General features: G+C 34.1%; 1 protein-coding gene across 1 annotated transcript in view; it reads right to left on the reverse strand.

The window, feature by feature from the left end:
• Positions 1-19332, reverse strand: part of LOC138704219 (synaptogenesis protein syg-2-like) — a 536676-nt gene that overhangs the window by 475891 nt on the left and 41453 nt on the right. Inside the window, exon 3 of the mRNA XM_069832100.1 lies at positions 10543-10678. Within this exon, the coding sequence (XP_069688201.1) occupies positions 10543-10678 (136 nt within the window). The remainder of the gene's footprint in view (positions 1-10542; positions 10679-19332) is intronic.

Below are 19332 nucleotides of genomic sequence, written 5' to 3' on the forward strand. Positions count from 1 at the left end.
GTGGGTATTTTTATTTGCCTAGGACGCATTTTACTACTTAAAAATGCTGTCTAAATGAATTCTAATAAAAAATGTTGTACAATTATAAACAAATAATTGATTATCATCCTGATATCATTCAGATTACATTCATCATCCCCCCAAATGCAGATAATATAATGATGACCATATGCTAAAAATGTCAGCTCTTTATCTCTAATAGTTTCAGAGTTATTCAATAGTGAAATTCATAAATATAGAAAAATATGATTAATGAGAAAACTGAAGTCAAAGTTACAAGTGTTTTTTTATACAGTAAACTCACCGGTCTTCTTTTGGCCTATGGTCTTCTAAAATCCTCCAGCACTGTATGTGGTACCTTCCTTTTCTGTTTTCTTTTGTTCAACCCTCAGTTTAGCTGATCTGGCAATCTGTCTATACTTCTTATATTTTCAGTGGTGCGAGTCATGTACAGGTTAGTTCTTCTTTCGTCTCTTCTCCTAGCTATATCTATGGTGTTTCTACCTGGTGACAGGCCACTTTCTTTCTGTAGTTGTACAACCGTACAATATAATCCAGAATTATATTCTGCCACTGCCTTTCGAACAGCTAATTCAATTCGGTGTCTATGAACAAATGTAGTCTTAGGACACTTCGACCAAATTATGTTGTGTATCGACTCGTTTGAATTTTGAGTTCTTCCTTCCACACATCTTTCAAGAAGAGATTCATGTGCTAGTCTACTACAGAGAGGAATAACTGCTTATAGTACATTTTTATTGATTGGTGTATGCACCATGTTTTCCAGGGTCCTCACCCTTTGCAATCGTCCTATTGTAAAAACACCAACTTTCTTCACCTGTTGGACACTTTATATGCCGGGGTTCATCATCTGTAGAGGAGCAGTGGTATAATGTAGCATATACTTTAGACTTCATAGCCTGCACATTGCCTAGATTTTGGACTATACTATTTCTATAGTAACGCTGTAAAGTTTCTATAGTTTTGGCTCTCAGACTACCTTTTGTCACCCCACCAAGTGTTATACCCATCTTACTACTTTCTCCGACTAATTTCTTCAATCCAGTACCTAATCTTATGGCAACATGGTTCACAGTGCAGACATTTATATAGCAGCTGATTTGACGGGTAAAAAGTCATTGCACACAATTGAGTATTACATCAAAATTTACAGAAAGAATTAGGGTATCCAGATAAAATATAAAAAAATAATTGTATTTTTCATGAAAATTCATCAAAAATTGAACCAGTCTATCCCCTTAAACCACATGAGGAAACTTTACCATTTACCCTTAAAAAGATTCTTATTCAGTCGCTATCGATGCCCCATTTTGATTATTGTGATTCCTACAAACAAGAAAATTAGCGATTCTTTCTAGTCATGTGACTAATCCTACTTTATAATTTCCCCCGGAGGGAAAATAGTAAAATATCAGGTTACATATACAACAGTTCACACGGATAATAGCAAATATTCACACCCACGGTGGTAATCAAACAAGTTCCTTATAGATATTCGTCGAGCACGCTGTCAGTTCATTCGCAGCGGAGAATCAGGCTGATGGTGTTCAAAGATAATGTATTTATCATAAACGTCCCTCAAAATAAATTACAGTGTAATAATTTTTGAGAATATGTAACTAAATTATGTAGTGAAAACCGGCAGAACATGAAGAATTGTGAAGCTACATTAGGAAATGTTTAGTGAAGCCCTGTCTAATTCTGTTATTCGCTGCCACTCATACTTCCCATGTTACAAAAATCACCACTCATCTGGAAACTCTCGCATCGATGACTCAAGCCCAAGTAAGCAAGGTATAAAAAACACCAAAATAGCAACGTTGTATTTTCAGTTGTCAGCACAAAATAAAACCATTGAAGCGGGTAATTTGTATGTGATCTGCATCTAATTTGTATTCATGGATATCGACATGGCAGTTGACGCTTTCTTTTGCATCCCTGAGCATACTCGGTTAATTAAAATAAAAATATAGAAATAAAAATGACGTTCGCCATCATCATATCACCATCATCATCATTACTAATATTTTATCATCACTACTATTAGTATTATGGTTAAAGAGAACCGTTTTATTGATTTCTGTATTCATTAATTTTATTTATTTTCTCTATTATTTATTTAATTACTCATAAACTTATTTATTTGTAAACATTCGTGATGTTCAACGTCGTGTGAGATTATGGACGCATCGTCTCTAGACCTATAATTAGAAATGGCAAGGGGAGAGAGGGATCTAAGTCTAGGAACTGTTATTGAAGATATATTCTCCAGAATCCAACAGGCAGGTTCTACTTTCATTTCTCTCTCTGGTAATGGGAAATACTGTATATCAAACTCAGAAAATGGATCGTATATAGGCTATACTCAACTGTTACGTTCCTCTTTTTCTTACATTTGTAATAGAAGAGTAGATGTGTCTACGAAACGTTCGAAGTTTCTACTTAACTATGAATATATATAAAATATAAAAAAAAAACACCATGTAATATCGTCGGACTCTTAAATTATATTACACATAATATCCCGGAAAATAACTCTAGATAATAAATTCAACAGCTAGATATGCACAAGGTTTGCGCTCTCCGAGTCGGCTCACAGCTCGAGAGCGGAATGCAGATATTGGCTGCGCTCTATAACTTATAAGGGTGAACTGGAAGAAGGGGGATCTCGTACAAAATGTACACAAAAGTACTAGTACGAGTGTTCATGACATGAATTCCAATTCACTGTTTACAAAACTTTCTTGGACTATTATTGATTAATAAAGAAATATTTATTTTACAGAAATAATAGAAACTCTATAGCTACTTAAATATACAATATCATTTTGTTATATTTTTATTTATCAATACATCAAAACGTGGTTTTAGGCTATGCTATTGACAGCTGAAAGGAACAGTACTGATCGTATTGAAACATCAGTTACAAATGTTCCATGTCTGCCTTTACAGTTGCTCACAAATATAAATGTTGAGCCAAACACAACAATCATTTTCACAGGCAGCTTGTGTAGTCTTGGATATTATTACTGAGGTTTAGTCTTGTAAAACGCAACCAGACTAGTAGTATTATTCAAACGGTCTTTAGCCCTTAGGCCACATTGAAGATCAATAAGTTCAAGCTGTAAATCGTATGACACTCTTTCAACTGGTTTTATGATAACTTTAAACTTCTTTCCAATTAAGACAAGATCTTGGAACTTAGAATTAAATTCATTTTCAATTTCAATTAATATTTGCACATAACTGTTTACCATGGCTTCATCACGAGCAGTTTCTATCTTTGGAAAGTGAGCCATATTACCTTCCCGAAAATGACTTACGAAAAGTGTAAATTTACGACTGAAATCCCGTAATTTATTCAACTTATCAACAATGAGCTGACCTTTTCCCTGAAGAGAAATATTTAAATTGTTCAAGATTAATAAATTCTAACGTACCCTACCTCATGTAATAACGCAACTTTCAACTCCTGAAGCTTTTTACTGCGATCTTCACCAACAAAACCATCATATCTCTATGTGTGAACTAGTAATGACGCATTATATTATGTTTTCCTCTTTCTTTCAAAGTTTTGTGGCAGATAAATATTGATTCCAGCTGCTGTGAAAAAAATAAGCATTTTCCCATGCAATATTGAAAGAATCTGCCTAATGATCACTTTCCCGTCTTTTAGATTCCTCCATTATGTAGGCGTAAACAGCTGCGTGGACTACTGGGTGTTCATTTCAAAGTGTGTCATGACGTCACTGTTGTTGGGTCACCGATTTGAAGCGAGTTTCAGCTTATATGTTAGAGAAGTTGCCTATTATTTAAGGCGTTCTTCAATCTGAACTTGAGAACGTGTACGGTATAACTTGAACGTCGTAGCAACAGATGGCGGTCTGTACGGTCTGTGTGCTACCATAACCTCTTTCGAACTGTGTTTTGCGCCGGCAAGTCGTACGCAGGGTATTTATCATCGGTTGCGTACGGTAACATTCCACAACACAAATCAAATGCTCCGTGTCCATGTTGACCGTCGAAGTTAATGTCAACAAATACGTAAGTAATCGTTTTAACCCTCTCCACACATCCCGACAGTACGTATTTCCAAACAGTTCACATTCCTGCCACTACCGGCGTTACCGTACGTATCGGTAGGTACTCTTCAGAATGAACGCCGTACTTGCTAGGCAACTTCTCTACCTCATAGGTTATACACCTCTGCGGAAGTGTAGGAAGATTGAATTCTCTAGGCTCATCGGCTAGCCACATGACGGCATACAGCGAGCCATGACACAGTTTGAACTGAACACCCAGTATAGTAGGCCTACGTCATTCCGACGTACCTTTCCGGCGAGCTGTGACAGCTCTCCCGCTCCGAAGGAGAGGCCGCGCTCAATGAGCGCCGTTTGTGCAGGCCTGAACTCGATTATACTTAAATCACATGGTAGTAAGTGTATTCCTGGAAAATATCTCTCAGTAAAGGAACCACACAGATGGATTAAGCAGTATAAGCAGTACACATTGTAGGCACCTTTACGTAATAATTTATTGTAACTACACATTATTGCACTGTATTCATTATTTCAGAAAAGATTTTGCTACTCACAATTTAAATACTTTTCCTACAAAGAATGCCAAAGTTTACAGTCCATATGTCTTCTACGTAGGCTATATTGTGTTGTAAAACAGGATTTTTAAAATTATGAATTGCACTCTATTTTGTTCTTCTACCACATAATTTAGTTGCTGTAATTGCAGTGCAAGTAGCCTACAGATATTTGTCTGAATTTCAGTATGTATTATTCCTACATTATTATTCAATGAAAGGTAATTAACTTTCTTAGTACGGCACGTGTTCAACACTATATTTCACTTTTTATATTCACCTCATGTTATAGGGCTATAACTGTTTACATTTTCCCTATCTTGTACGTACGCAATTGTAATTGAGTTGCTAAAGAAAGTATGTTAAACCCTGCATTTCGTTGTTTATATTACCTCCAATTTATACAGTGTGTAAACGATATAAATTGCCAAAAAATTATTGGTGCTAAACCATAAATAATTACTAAACAAAAAAGTCCGATAAAATTGTTGCCTAACTTTTGTGGTTTCCCTAGAAAAAAAACATGTTATCTGTAAGTTTAAAGTTTTTGGGGATGATAGTAGATCGTCCTTATTTGCTTCGGCCCGCCACGTACATTTCAATTGTGATGATATCTTTGTTTACAAATCAGGATACTCTGTTGTCTCTATTGTGGTAGTGTTAGGGTGTGCTGGACGGAAGGTCGTTGGCGATGACGTTCACATTTACTCGAACAGTAAATATTAGATTAATATCAATCCTAAAAACATGATATTTTAGGAATCTATATTAATAATAAATCTGTAGCCGAAATTTTTCTGGTAATTTTCGATTTTCCAAAAATAATTAGTCCTAACATATATAATTAACCACCTTGAAACCGAAAATCGCTTTTTTGAAATTTCTGTTTGTATGTCTGTCTGTCTGTCTGTCTGTATGTTTGTTACCTTTTCACGCGATAATGGCTGAACCGATTTCGATGAAAATTGGAATTGTAACTTAGATTTTAGGCTATATGGCATTCAAAATACATTATTTAAAAGGCGGGTTATAAGGGGGTCTGAATTAAATAGATCGAAATATCTCGCTTATTATTGATTTTTGTGAAAAATGTTACATAACAAAACTTTCTTTAAACATTATTTCCGATAAGTTTTATTCTTCGAAAAATTTTGATAGGACTGATATTTAATGAGATAAATGAGTTTCAAAATTAAAATAACTGCCATCTAAGGCGGTGTAATGAAATAAACAAATGAATTCGTCTATAAGGGGCCTTGGTCAACAACAATCGAAAGCTATGAATCACAGCCTACAGAGAATGTTTCTGTGTTTGTATGAAGTAATATCGATTTGTGTAATTAATTATTATTTCGCCTTGGAAAGTGTAGTTTCTCTATATGGACATAATGCTATAATGTTATTACAGTACCTTCGGAGTGAACTGAGGACAGGTAAAATTAAAATAGCTTCTTATGCACAAAAAACGTAATACGCTATTCTGTGTATTCGTTACCTGTATTTCTTAAAATAATTTTTATCTCAGAGAATTAACGAACCACAAGACTGTATTGATTTAGTATGCAGTAATAATATGTTAGCTTAGCATTCCATTATTTTATAATCCAAATTTTAACTATGCTCAATTGAATCGTGTTAAAATACATAAAATACATATGCATTAAATGCAATGCAAAAAAATTGGGTAATGAGCCAAGCAGATTATGTTGCGCTGTTATAAAATAAAATGTGTTCCTCCTGAGATTCAAGAGCCCCCATAACAAATTAAAAACTTACTTATCGGTGTACATCCGTTATCAACACATTTTTTATGTAATATAATATAATATAATATAATATAATATAATATAATATAATATAATATAATACAATACAATACAATACAATAAAATGTAATATAATATAAGTTATTTGAAGAGTTCAGAACCATAGTGGCCCAAGCGCCGTTTACTGAATACGTATAAAACAAGGGTTACAATTAAGTTATTATCATAATATAATATAATATAATATAATATAATATAATATAATATAATATAATATAATATAATATAATACAATACAATACAATGTAATATAATATAAGTTATTTGAAGGGTTCAGAACCATAGTGGCCCAAGCGCCGTTTACTGAATACGTATAAAACAAGGGTTACAATTAAGTTATTATCATAATTCAATGGAAACATATAGCAAGTAATATAAAGTTTACACATTAAATCTAAATGATAAGTCAGTCTTCATTAAAGTAAGGATGCATGTAATAAAAATTAAGAAACATGTTAAAGGAATTGCCATTGCACCAAATGAGTGGTCTCTGGACCAAAATGATCGCATTTTAATTATTTAAATACAATTTAAATTAAATAACATATTAAACGATTTATCCTTCTATCAAACACGAATCTTCCCTGGATCAAATGTCCTATTTTAATTATGTAATTACTTTATATTTATTTCTAACGGGTGCAGCGCAGCGCACGGGTACGGCTAGTTAAAAATAAAACTAGAAGAAAAACAAAATTTCATTACACATTGTGTTTAGTAGACTGAGATGTACAGTCTGTATAATTTTGGCAGTTTATATCGTTTACAACCTGTACATAGGTATATATACTATTGTAATTGAGTTGCTAAGGTCATGTTTAACGCAGTACTTCTCTGTTTGTATTTCCAGTCTCATAGGCCTATGCACGCTTTTATAATTGTGTTGCTAAGTACAAGTTTAAACTTGAATTAACCCATCTTATACAGTATGTACACTATTGTAATTCAGTTGCTAAGGGCTGCTTTAACCTTGTATGTTACTGTTTATAATAATTTCCCCATTTAATACGTACGCTGTTGTAATAATTGAGTCGCTAAGGATATATTCTACTCTGCGTTTCAAACTCTTTACATTTCACCCATTTTACATGTACACTAATGTAAGAGTTGCTGATGTTTTGTTTATGCCTACTATTTATAATTCCTCCATCATATATCTACGCTATTGTAACAGAGTTACTGACGATATGTTCAACCTTATATTCACTGTTTATATTGTCCCATCTTAAGGTCCATTCACAATGAAAATTAAACATAACCGTAACATAAACACAGAAGTTTGCGCCCAGGCTACCAAATGGGATCATTCACAATGATTCACATAAGCATTGGCATAAACATTACCGTAAGACGTTAACATGAAAGTTTGCAAACTCCAAACTTTCATGCTTATGCTTAGTGATTTGCAAACAGAACACAATCGTGGAGCGCTGAAGTATACGACAGAATATGAGGAAATGGCGTCGTTGTTATGTTTCCATGGTTACCAAGTATGTTTGCTGTTATGTCTATGTCCCCATCGTGAATGATGGTATAACTTCTTGATTTTACCGTAACGATTATATTCTTAAGTTAACGCTTACGGTATGTTTCATTTTCATTGTGAATGAGCCTTTATACTAGTATTTACGCTACTGTAATTGAGTTGTTAAGCCATTTCTTTAAGCCTGTATTTTAATCTACGTAAACATTAATTTTTTTTTTGGATCTATAGAATACGTCTGTTACGGTAACAATTAATATTAGAGGAGCTCAATGGTTAGAGCGCTTGGTACGTAGAACCAAGGACCGGGTTCGATTCCCAGTGCCGGAGCGAATTTTTCTTCTCTAATATTAATTGTATTTTGTTTATATCTCCCCCATCTTACAGGATGTTTCAGAAATACTTTGACAAACCTTGGAGGCATGTTCCTCACACCAAAACAAGAAAAAAATACTATAAACATATGTCCGAAAATCCTTAGTTTTTAGTTATTAATGAAAGAACATACTGAAATATCTGTTGCATATTGTCAGTTTGGTAGCAAGTGTTGCAACTTTAATCAATTCAGAAACTCATAACAAATCTTCAAATGACAAATGACTGTAATAAACAAGTCTCCTTGGCAACACACAGCTATCTAGGATACAATGTATGCATCAGCAGACTTGTATCGATAACTTCATTTGTTTATGTAACAAAATGAATTATTATTATTATCGGTTACAAACTTACGTTGAGTTGTAGGATTGTACCTCGAAAAGCGTTGAACGTTAACTTTCATTGTTATGAGTTTCTGAATTGATTAAAGTTGCAACAGTTGCTACCAAACTAATAATATCCAATAGATGTTTCATTATATTCTTTCATTAATAACTAAAAAGAAAAAGATTTTCGGATATATGTTCATATGAACGTTTTCTCTTGTTTTGGTGTGAGAAACATGCCCGCAAGGTTTGTCAAAGTATTTCTGAAACACCCTGTATAGGCACGCTATTGTAATTGAGTTGCTGAAGATATAAACCCCTGTATTTCATTGTTCATTTTTCAGCATCTATAACGTAAGTTTATTGTAAATGAGTTATTAAGGGCATGTTTAAACCTATATTTCACTGTTTATATTTCCCTCACCTTATACCCGTATGTACGCTATTACAAATTGAGTTGCTATGGATATGGTATCCTCGCATTTCAATATTAATAATTAACCAATTTTATATAAGTTTTGGTAACTGTGTGAATAAATACAATTTTAATCTTTATTACACTATTAATAGCTTCCCTGCCTTATATTTAAATTATACTGTAAATGTTATATTGAGAGTGTGATTATATTACATTTTCTATAATTCTCAGTCAGAATTCATATTGTAGGCTATTTCAATTTTTATGGCAACTTCATCTATAATTTCAGTTATTTTAATCATGTTGTATAAATTAGAACTGTAACATACTTATTATTAGACTTCGGATTTTAGTTAAAAGACTATTTCAATCCTTAAAAGATAAGTTGATAAAAACTTGCAAGTACACATTTCATATAAAACTATGCCTAAAATTAGTATTTTAATAGCACCTAAAAATGCCTATTTTGACGACAAAGCCTATTTTTACTTATTAGTATGTTTTATCTATAATAGGACAAAACTTCCATTTTTATTTCGAAAATTTGTATTTTAAATTCCAAAAGTGTTCCCGGTTCTGTTGGAAATTAAGTACGGAATAAACTGAAGGAAGTTCTGCAGAGAAATGTAATACTGAAGGACCTAAGTACTGCTTCAGATATCCTAGCAGGGAAGAACACGGATTTACAATGTAACATTCCTATCCAACTAGTGTCAAAATTGAAGTACGCTCCTGTTACTTCAATGGATGTGGAGCGTTCATTTTCAGCATACAAATTTGTGTTGAGTGACAGACGGTATTGCTTTTTATTTGAAAATTTAGAAACAATAGTAGTAATTTATTGTGAAGTTAATTATGGACACTGACGGACAAGGCTTGGTAAAAATTGTGTACTGAATTTATGTCTAAAACTTATTTTTCACATTTAATTATTTAGTTTATGTATAACTAACTTAGTTAGATATTTGTTGTTCTTGTACTTGTAGACCTAGTAGTAGTGATGGTAACGATGTATAAGTATTTAAAATTATTAAATTCTAGAAGTGATAATTTGGAACATGTTTTTAAAGAAAATTTTATTTATTGTTAAAGCCTATTTTTAATTCTTTAGAGACTATTTCCTACACTTTTAAGCCTGTTTTAGGTACCTAAAATTACATTTTAACGACCTAAAATCCGTACCCTACTTATTATGTACTGTAATCTGGAGATTTAATAATAATAATTTTAGGGTCCGTCATTGTTACACACATGTAGGTATAACTGATTTCAATGTAACTAGATAAATCAAGATTTTGAAATTTTCTTAGCAATATTCAGTGTCTGAATTACATATTAAGACGAAGAATACCAAGTACGACTGCAACCTGTAAGTTATTCAATACTCTGAAGAAAATAAAGATCTGTGAAATGTGAGAAAGAAAACGAATTTACTGCAGAGGGAGCACGTAAAAGGTTAATAGCACAAGAAGAGAGAATTCAGCGACAGTACTTACAGGCGACGTGCATGTGACTTGCCACCATCTCGGTGTGGAAAGTGGGGGCGTCTGCCGATACTTCGCAACGGTACTTGCCAGCCAGCTCTATCTGCACGTCTCTCAGCACCACCTGATTAGCTCCGGAGAGGCTCACCTGGAAACACACCAACACAGCATGGTGTCAATCATTTTCTCTGAAAATGACCTTTCCGCAAAAGTTACAGAGAGTAATGTTTAACTGGATTAGAAAGTTCACACTTGAGGTTTTTTATCACTTAGTTAAAGGCAGAGGGAAAGTAAATCCACACAGTCGCAACAAAAAAGTGAACAATACTCTCTTATTTTTCATAAATGTGCATGCAGAGTGGACGTGATTAGCTGTACAGATTGATGGATGCAATATAATAAGTTAGGCCTACATTAAATTAAACGTAAAATCTATTTTCCGTTTTGTAACGAAGTGCATGTTTAATTAAAAAATTAGGCTGAAATTCTCTGTAGTTTGGTAACAGCGCATCACCACTCGCCTACGAACACACACGAACTCAAGTCTGAATAGCAGCATTCCGTCCCTTAGTCAAAGCAGTAGGGTTGCCAGCGTTCGTAACGGCAGGAAGTATCAAAACGTGTTATAATTTTATTTAATTTGCAACAAAACCGCCCATTTTATATAAAAACTGCAATGGAATAAATCATTATCAGTATCTCTAATGATAAAAGTAAAGATCAGAATCGTACTGATAATACTTCAGTATCTGTGCAGTTGATACAGCTTCTTTTATCCATGCCCTTTTCCTGATATCTGTGTTCCTTATAAAGTCCTGTAGTGCTATTTTCGGATCTTTCTCTCCATTTTCCTCTATGCCACTTTCTTTTGTTAATGTACACATCATAGTTTGGTCTCCGTAATGGTAGTATACAACTATTTAAGATGGTTCTTTTGATTTCTAACTTCTTGTAATACACATGTTACCAATATATAATAATACTGTAGTAATAAAAATATAATAATAATAATAATAATAATAATAATAATGCACTTAATTTATTAGTCTGACCCAATATTTTGGGTTTGCTTTGCGACACAGAATTGCTAAAAAAAAAAATTAAATAAAAAAAACTATATAAACGAGTTTCAAATAAAAGAGATTAAGACACAAAAAAATAGAAACTAGTACAATTTAAATTGAGTGTACACCATAAAGCTGCTGAAGAAATATCGCTACATAAATATTATTATTATTATTATTATTATTATTATTATTATTATTATTATTATTTTGCATTAGGATAGTTATGAAACAGAAGCATCAAAATTACATTTTATTAGTATGATCTTCAGTTGGGTGTAATTTCTTATTGAATTCTTAAGTGCATTTCTCTATGTCTAATTTTTTTTTTTAGGTACCTATCACTATCTATGTTGTCTTTTAGAATAAACTTCAGCGCTTAAATATTTCCTGGATAAGTTTGGACAAGGTGACAAGTAAAATTATTTCTATTTCAGTGTTCTTGAGGTTATGCCATACATATACATTAATTACAGTTAATAAGATTAATCTACTGTAGTATTAATCAACTGAAAATTATTATTTCACATTCATATTCCAAAAGGACTGTTTTCAAACGGTATTTCTTCTGGCATATTTTTGGAATAGAATGAGATTTACGAGGGGGGCACTATGGCCCAGCACTGCGACCTGTTACGATCTATTGCGCTATCCCTCAAGATAGGCGCATTCCCAAACCCACACCGGTTGACTACACTAAAGTTCGCTGCGTACCCAGGTTTCGAGCAGCCAATCCCCTCACGGATCATTAGGCCAGCCCTCTCCTTGCGTCGACAGCTGCAGTTCGAGGAATGCTAGGAATAATGACGAAATGGAGAAATGGTGACGGAATGATGTAAATGCCTAATATGGAGAAAGCTGGAGAGTCTCGTCCACCACAAGCGCCACTATGGATTTTTCTGACCACTCAGCCATGGCAGGAACTATTGGAGACGTTAAATTAACGCAGCGGTCTGCAAATGTAGTACATTTAGAACGTGTAGAACGCGATTTCTCAACCCCCACACTCTGGTTCGCTGATAGCGGTTGGGTATGTAGACGTACTTGAATGTACTCATTCGCACAGTTACCAGCTGCAGCTTAATAAGAAAATATCTACCACCCTCGATGCTAAGTCAGAATAGGAGTTCGCTCGCATGCCTTGACCTCATGGGGAATAGAGAATACGAACAAGATTGGTTTGTTCCTCTTGAAGGAGAGAAAGATTAGAACTTCAGCTGTTGAAGTTTGTGACACGAACTGACGAAGGGATACTAGTATCTACCCAACTATACACTTTTATGTCTATTTTAGGTTAGGATATATTATATAATACGTTTTGTGAGCCATTTTCATTTTAATATGTGTGTTCTTTTAGAGAGTGGTTGGATATTATCATATTATCATTGTTTTAGGTACAAAGCACGTACGGCCAGAAGACCTGTGCATTGGATTTTAGAGAAAACTATGATAATATAAAAATCTGTATGCATAATTGTACTCAAAAAGAAAGAATATCTCTTTGACAGGAAGAAAGTGAATCGAAGAAGGCAAGGGAAATTAGTTCCATGAGGAATGGGAAGAGTAATACTTTATTTGTGAGGAAGGGTAGAACATTAGATGTTTGCTGTTGCAAAACGTGTTACTAGCTTGCTAAAATAAGGAATGTGCAGCGGAATTATGATAATATACTGTACATAGTGCGCTAGCTATAACAAAGGTTAAATATTCAACATTTAAAGGTTCAATTAAATTAAAATTTAATTCTATTTTCCTGAAACATGCAGTTCTCTTTCTTTTCCATTATTAATGAATAAATATGCTATTAATAATTAAGCTGTTATATTTACAAACTTCATTCATTGCATGTATTCTTCCTGCTAAACCACTAGTAGAACTTAAGGGGTTAGGTACAGCTTACAATAGTAAAATTTTGGAAATATTCAACATTTTTTTCCTCCATTACTGTATCTTATACGGTAATGAAAATTGGTAACTGTAAAACACTGTCTTTCTACTATATGAAGAAAATAATTTTTACGATTTAAAAAAAATATTTATATAATTTTTTTTCAAAATTCAAAATGTTGACAGTTCACTGTGCACTGATGAAGCGTTTCTCTCATAACTAAAAAACTTGTTAACTTTTTCACTTTCTCTCTCTTTTATTTTATTACTGAAACTCAAGTTTACAATATCAAGCTCTTTCAACTACATTCCTTAATAAATAATATTTTATTTTTATTTTGTGTAATAGAAAATATTGATATTTGACCATTTTTTAAACGAATTTATTTTTTTATCAGACAATCTATCAAAGGTAGAGAAATGATCTTCCATCATGTTGTAGATATGACATGCATAAATACACACAAAAAATTTCATCATAGAATGTTAGATAGTTTTTGAGTTAGGTGGAAAATGCTTCATCACTGCACAGTGAAATTAATTTTGAAAAACAAAATGTAGATTTTTTTTTTAAATCGTAACAATATATTTTTTTCATATAGCAGAAGGACAGTGTTTTACACAAACTAATTTTCATTATTTTAGAAGATGCAGTAATGAAGGAAAAAATATTGAATATTTCTAAAATGTTACTGCTGTAAGCTGTACCTAACCCCTTAAAAGCAAGATTTATGGTAGAAATGAATAAAATACAACCAACATTTAATCAAATACAATGACAGGGCCGGAATTTATGAGGTACAATATTCTTCAGATGAGTTATGAAGTTCCATGGGAAATATTGCTAAAGCAAATATCGTAAACTGAAGAAGGATTTATAAAAACTTTCCATTAAAGTAGCACGACGTGTATGTCCTCAAGAAATTACGAATTTTGAAAGAGATAATCATCATTGTGATAAATGATACGTTAAATTTTCTGGAGAACTAATGATTGAAAAATGCTTTTTTATTCACATAAATTTGACTTTGTAATTCCTGTTGTTTGTAATAAATAAACTAGTTACGTTTTTATTGAGGGTACCAATGAATGTGTACTATTATAAATACGAGTCAGCACTCAGTAGTAGTAAGGATGGTTTGAAACAATCTAGCGTACGAAATGAATGAGCTAGGTGGGTTTGCTGCAATCGCTGTGGAACGACTGAAGTTATAAAATGCCTACAACTGAAGCAACGTATCTTTTCTTATTTACGTGTAAAACGTCTCATAATTTGATAGGACATCTATGTTATCTAGCATTACACGACTGATTTTCAAAGTCTGTAACGCCTCCATTGTTAAGAGGTAGGGCTACTTGTCAAATTTCCGGTCTTGCCTACAAGAATTTATAGTGGATAAGCAGATGTGCCTTCGTACTTCCGAACGTCCTATCATCTTTCCACCACTCATCCCTAATTATCTCCAATTACCTTCATTATCGTCGACGCGTTAGCAAATTATAGTCGACACACCAACATGAACACATTACAGGAACTTTATATATGACCGGATAGTTGGTCGAATCATAGATTACATGCGTGTCAAACTCGTGCACCGAAAGTGTGAAGAGTTGCTTGTGTACCTGTGTCCACTGGTGAAGGCAATTCGTACGTCTCAGCATTAGTACTCTGAACTATCATCAAGTGAACAATAGCTTCGTGAATTTAAAAGTGCATCTTGTAGGCCTATGTAGCAAATTATATTAAACACGTAATTATTTTTAAGAACACTTTTCACATATGCTTTAATACTATTGGGCCTTATGCGGATTGGTATATCGTCGTTGTTCCTGCAATAACTCCTAAGTGCAAAATATAACATTTTTCAGTAGGAAGAAAAATAGTACATTACGCAACGAGCCTATAATGGCAGCAATTAAGACGCGAGCATGTTTGTTTATGAAACGAGCGCAAGCGAGTTTCATAATTTTCATACGAGCGTCTTAATTACCATTATAGGCGACTTTTTATGCTCGACCATATTTCTAACTTGATATTATTCATAAGTATTCATGTTATGGTTATGTAAGTGAGGAGCGGAAATGACCTGAATTGTGAGATGTGCGCAGACGCGAAAGTATTGATTTTTTCCGAGGCCGAATGTCATTGACCTTGATATAACGTAGAGAATAAGATGGACATTAGTCTTGATATAATCTGGAAATTGATTTAGAAAAACGAGATGACAAATTACATTTATTTGAATATTATTTACAATTAACGCTATTTATTATAGTAACAGAACATAACCTTCTGCGACAGTATCGGATTTCCAGCCTCCGTGACTTTTCGCTAATTGTCTTTCGATTACATATCCGAGAATAATCGATACTTGCGGTTTCATAACGGTACAATGGTGATTTCTCATTGGCTGAACAACTGAATTATAATGAATAGGTGTACTTTAATGAGGTGCATTAAAGGGCTACTACCAGGTGTATAATTACTACATTTCGGCATGGTCGAGCATAAACACATTTATTCATCCTATGGCAGCCGTACATAGAAGACTGTAAATTCTTACATTTTCGAAAGAAAGAAATATAAATACATATAGGAGATTTTATTATTTGCTGTATCAGTATTTAAATTATTTAATAGAGCAAAAATCTTAAAATCGATCAATATGTCACATATGAGTTATTGCAGGAACAACGACGGTATATAGGCCACTTGAACAATATTATTATCCCACAGCTACGGTTACTTCCACATTTCTGGACTGCAGCAGAATGTTTGTTATAGACAATTCAATTATTTGAAGATATATTGCAACATACCAACATTATACAAATATCGAAAAAGAATTATGTATATTTGACTTAGGTTTTGAAGAAAACGGTTTATCTTCATTGCCAATTTCCTAAGTAAAGAAAGGTGTTCCACATGCTTTTTCATAGCATAGTGTCCTGAACTAGATTACTATTCGCTTAATAGATTAAATTTTCACAATACATAATTCAATGAAATGTTTCTCCATTTGTTACTATGGTTACTAGCGAATTCTGGAAGTACTGAATTTAACTTCTTGTGACTTGAGAATTTAATTTTTGTCACGTTGAAACCCGTTCATTAAACTGCACAACTCAACTGCTAACGTTAGAACGTAACGAAACTGCTTCTCTACTGTGCATATTATTATAATGTAGTGACTGACTAAAGTCATACACCCATAATTGCGGATATATCATGGGTTGTTTATAGAGGGACATCATTTTATTTTTACTTCAACTTTTATTGTATCTGAGTTTTTTAATGTACTTCACTCCCACCCCTTCTACTAACTACGTTCCAACTATCCTCCACATAGAACCATGGCCGCAGTACTGAGTTAGTGATTATAGTACGTTTCAGAAATATGTTCGCGTTTTCCAGTGACGAAAACTTCCAATATTGAATTATATTTTCGCACAGGTACTGTCGTCCGTTTGCCTACGTCGCATCCCGATTTCCCCCACCTGCTTTTGCTCGCTCCACTATAAAGTATAGTGGCTGGCCCTTCTTAGGTCTTTTCTGAAAACATTAATTTCTGTTAGGAATTAATTGGACGTCTACGTAATATTATGCAACTGTTTAAAATAAATTAAATAAAAGGGCCTCGTTAAGTAATTAACTATCACGGATTCCCCCCCTTTCTATGATCCTGCGACATAACCACTTGGGCGGACAGCAGATAGCATGTCTGAGTATTTTTATCTGTGCGGGTCGGGCAGAAGTGAAGACTGAATTTACAGTACGTAAGGTCTCTTTTATAGAGTAGGTACAGAATTATTTCAACATGAGTTACTGATACGAAGTACGAATCTGGTAATTGGAATTACGTACAATAGTTTATAGTGCGATAATAGGCACAAAAGAATTGAAGCCTGTATCAAAATGAACGGCCACCATTTTAAAAAATGTGTTTAAATATCCAAATTATGATTATTTTTCATTTTAACTCCATTCTCTATATCGTACGCTAATGTGCTGTAGACAGTATAATATACACTGCATAATGAATACGTTCCATGGATAACTCAATTCGTGAGTAAAAACACTTATTGTTAATACTGTACTGTATTTTGATTAAACAAAACATATGCAAATTATCACACTCAAAATCGCGATATTTCCTACTTTATGTAAATGGATGAACTACTTTTCTTCCCTTCTGTACCTAGTAAAGTGATTTGTTTGTATTTTACGCCAGTATCATCGAACTTCAGTCGTGGAAGGAGGTAGCAAACGGGTCTCAATCATTAATCCAAAGGTATAGCCAAGTTAATATTAAAAATGTTAGTAAAAATAAAATGATGTCCCTGTATGAACAGAGTATAGTATGCTAGTGCAATAGATCTATATGTCTGCTGCACTCAACCTAAAAACAATATTTTGATACGAACTTCCTAAGACTGATTTGGAGCAGTAATAGGTGTGCTCTGGCGCAATGCAGGTCTCCCTGTCCGTTGGTTAGCAAGATGGAAGATCACTGCAAAGTGGTCAGAGGATATTGCAAGACAAGAGACGAACACACAGTTCCATGGAATGGAAATTAATATCAGTCCACGCCGGGAATCGAACAACGGATTGCTTGCTTGCATAAGTATTCGCCCAGCGGTGGACGAAAAGAATGTGTAAGAGAATTTAGTTAAAGTGGAACACAATGCAATGGAATATAACGGAATAAAAGGAAAACAAAAGGACGATGTATTATTCAGGAATACCTGAGCGTCATAAAATGTGATAGCACGGTACATCTTAACTACTAATCTTGCATAATTAATTAGCAACACATATTTTAATGATACGCAAGAGGATATGATTAACTTTGTGTTGAATATTTGAGCGCTTTCGATTCTCGATAGCGCCGTGGACCCCGCGAACTCCCACAGGTACGCACGGCACACTTCGCTCCATGCTGCTGTATTCAACGGAATTGAGGGATGCAAATAATAGATGAACTCAATTTAGCTTGACGCATGCGCAGTCGCTGACGTGCCTCCTCCCTCGAGATAATTTAATCCGGGACACAAAACAAAATTACTTTGGACCACATTACGAAATCTCATATGCAAATCTGCACACGCAAGCCGGCTGTGTCTTACATATCAGAGCCGCGAGGCTTCGAGGATGGCTGGGCAGGACAGTGCCACAGAGTATTTCGTGTTTTTATTTCCACAGCAATGAGAACGTACAGTCGAATTTCAATACCCATATCGGGATGTTGATATAACGATAACGGATCAACGAACCCAATAGAATTGGTATGAGAAATAATCACTACCTTACATAACGCGTGGTTTTAATAAAATGCAATGATACGAAAAAATAAATCAACAGCTAAAATCACACTTTCCGCCGCCACCACCACCACCACCACCACCACCACCACCATCACCACCCTGTGTGATGTATCTTGTCTCACTGTGAAAAGAGAGAGAAAGGAGATATGTATTCGTCTGTGTCGTTATGGCGACGGAAGAGTGGAGCGGTGCCGTCCATCCATCAGTGGCGGAAGGGACTAGTTGATACATTCTGCAGCGCAAAATAAAATAACAAAATATCTCTCTTCGCACTGTGTAGTTCCGTCACTGAGCTTGTCTTCCAAGAAACTGAGTTCCGGCAGTCTGTACAATAACAAGGTTTTGATAGGAATCCTGAAAATTTACAACCCTCCTATAATCTCCACCCTCATTTGAAGGGACTTGGTTTTATTACTACTGAGACAAGATAAACCTTACCAGGTATAGCAGTACCATCTTACCTTCAGGGATTAAATGAAGGGTTCAGAACCATAGTGGGCCAAGAGCCATTTACTAAAATCGTAGA

Source organism: Periplaneta americana, chromosome 8 (genome assembly GCF_040183065.1).
Source record: "Periplaneta americana isolate PAMFEO1 chromosome 8, P.americana_PAMFEO1_priV1, whole genome shotgun sequence".
NCBI classification, from domain to species: Eukaryota; Metazoa; Arthropoda; class Insecta; order Blattodea; family Blattidae; genus Periplaneta; species Periplaneta americana.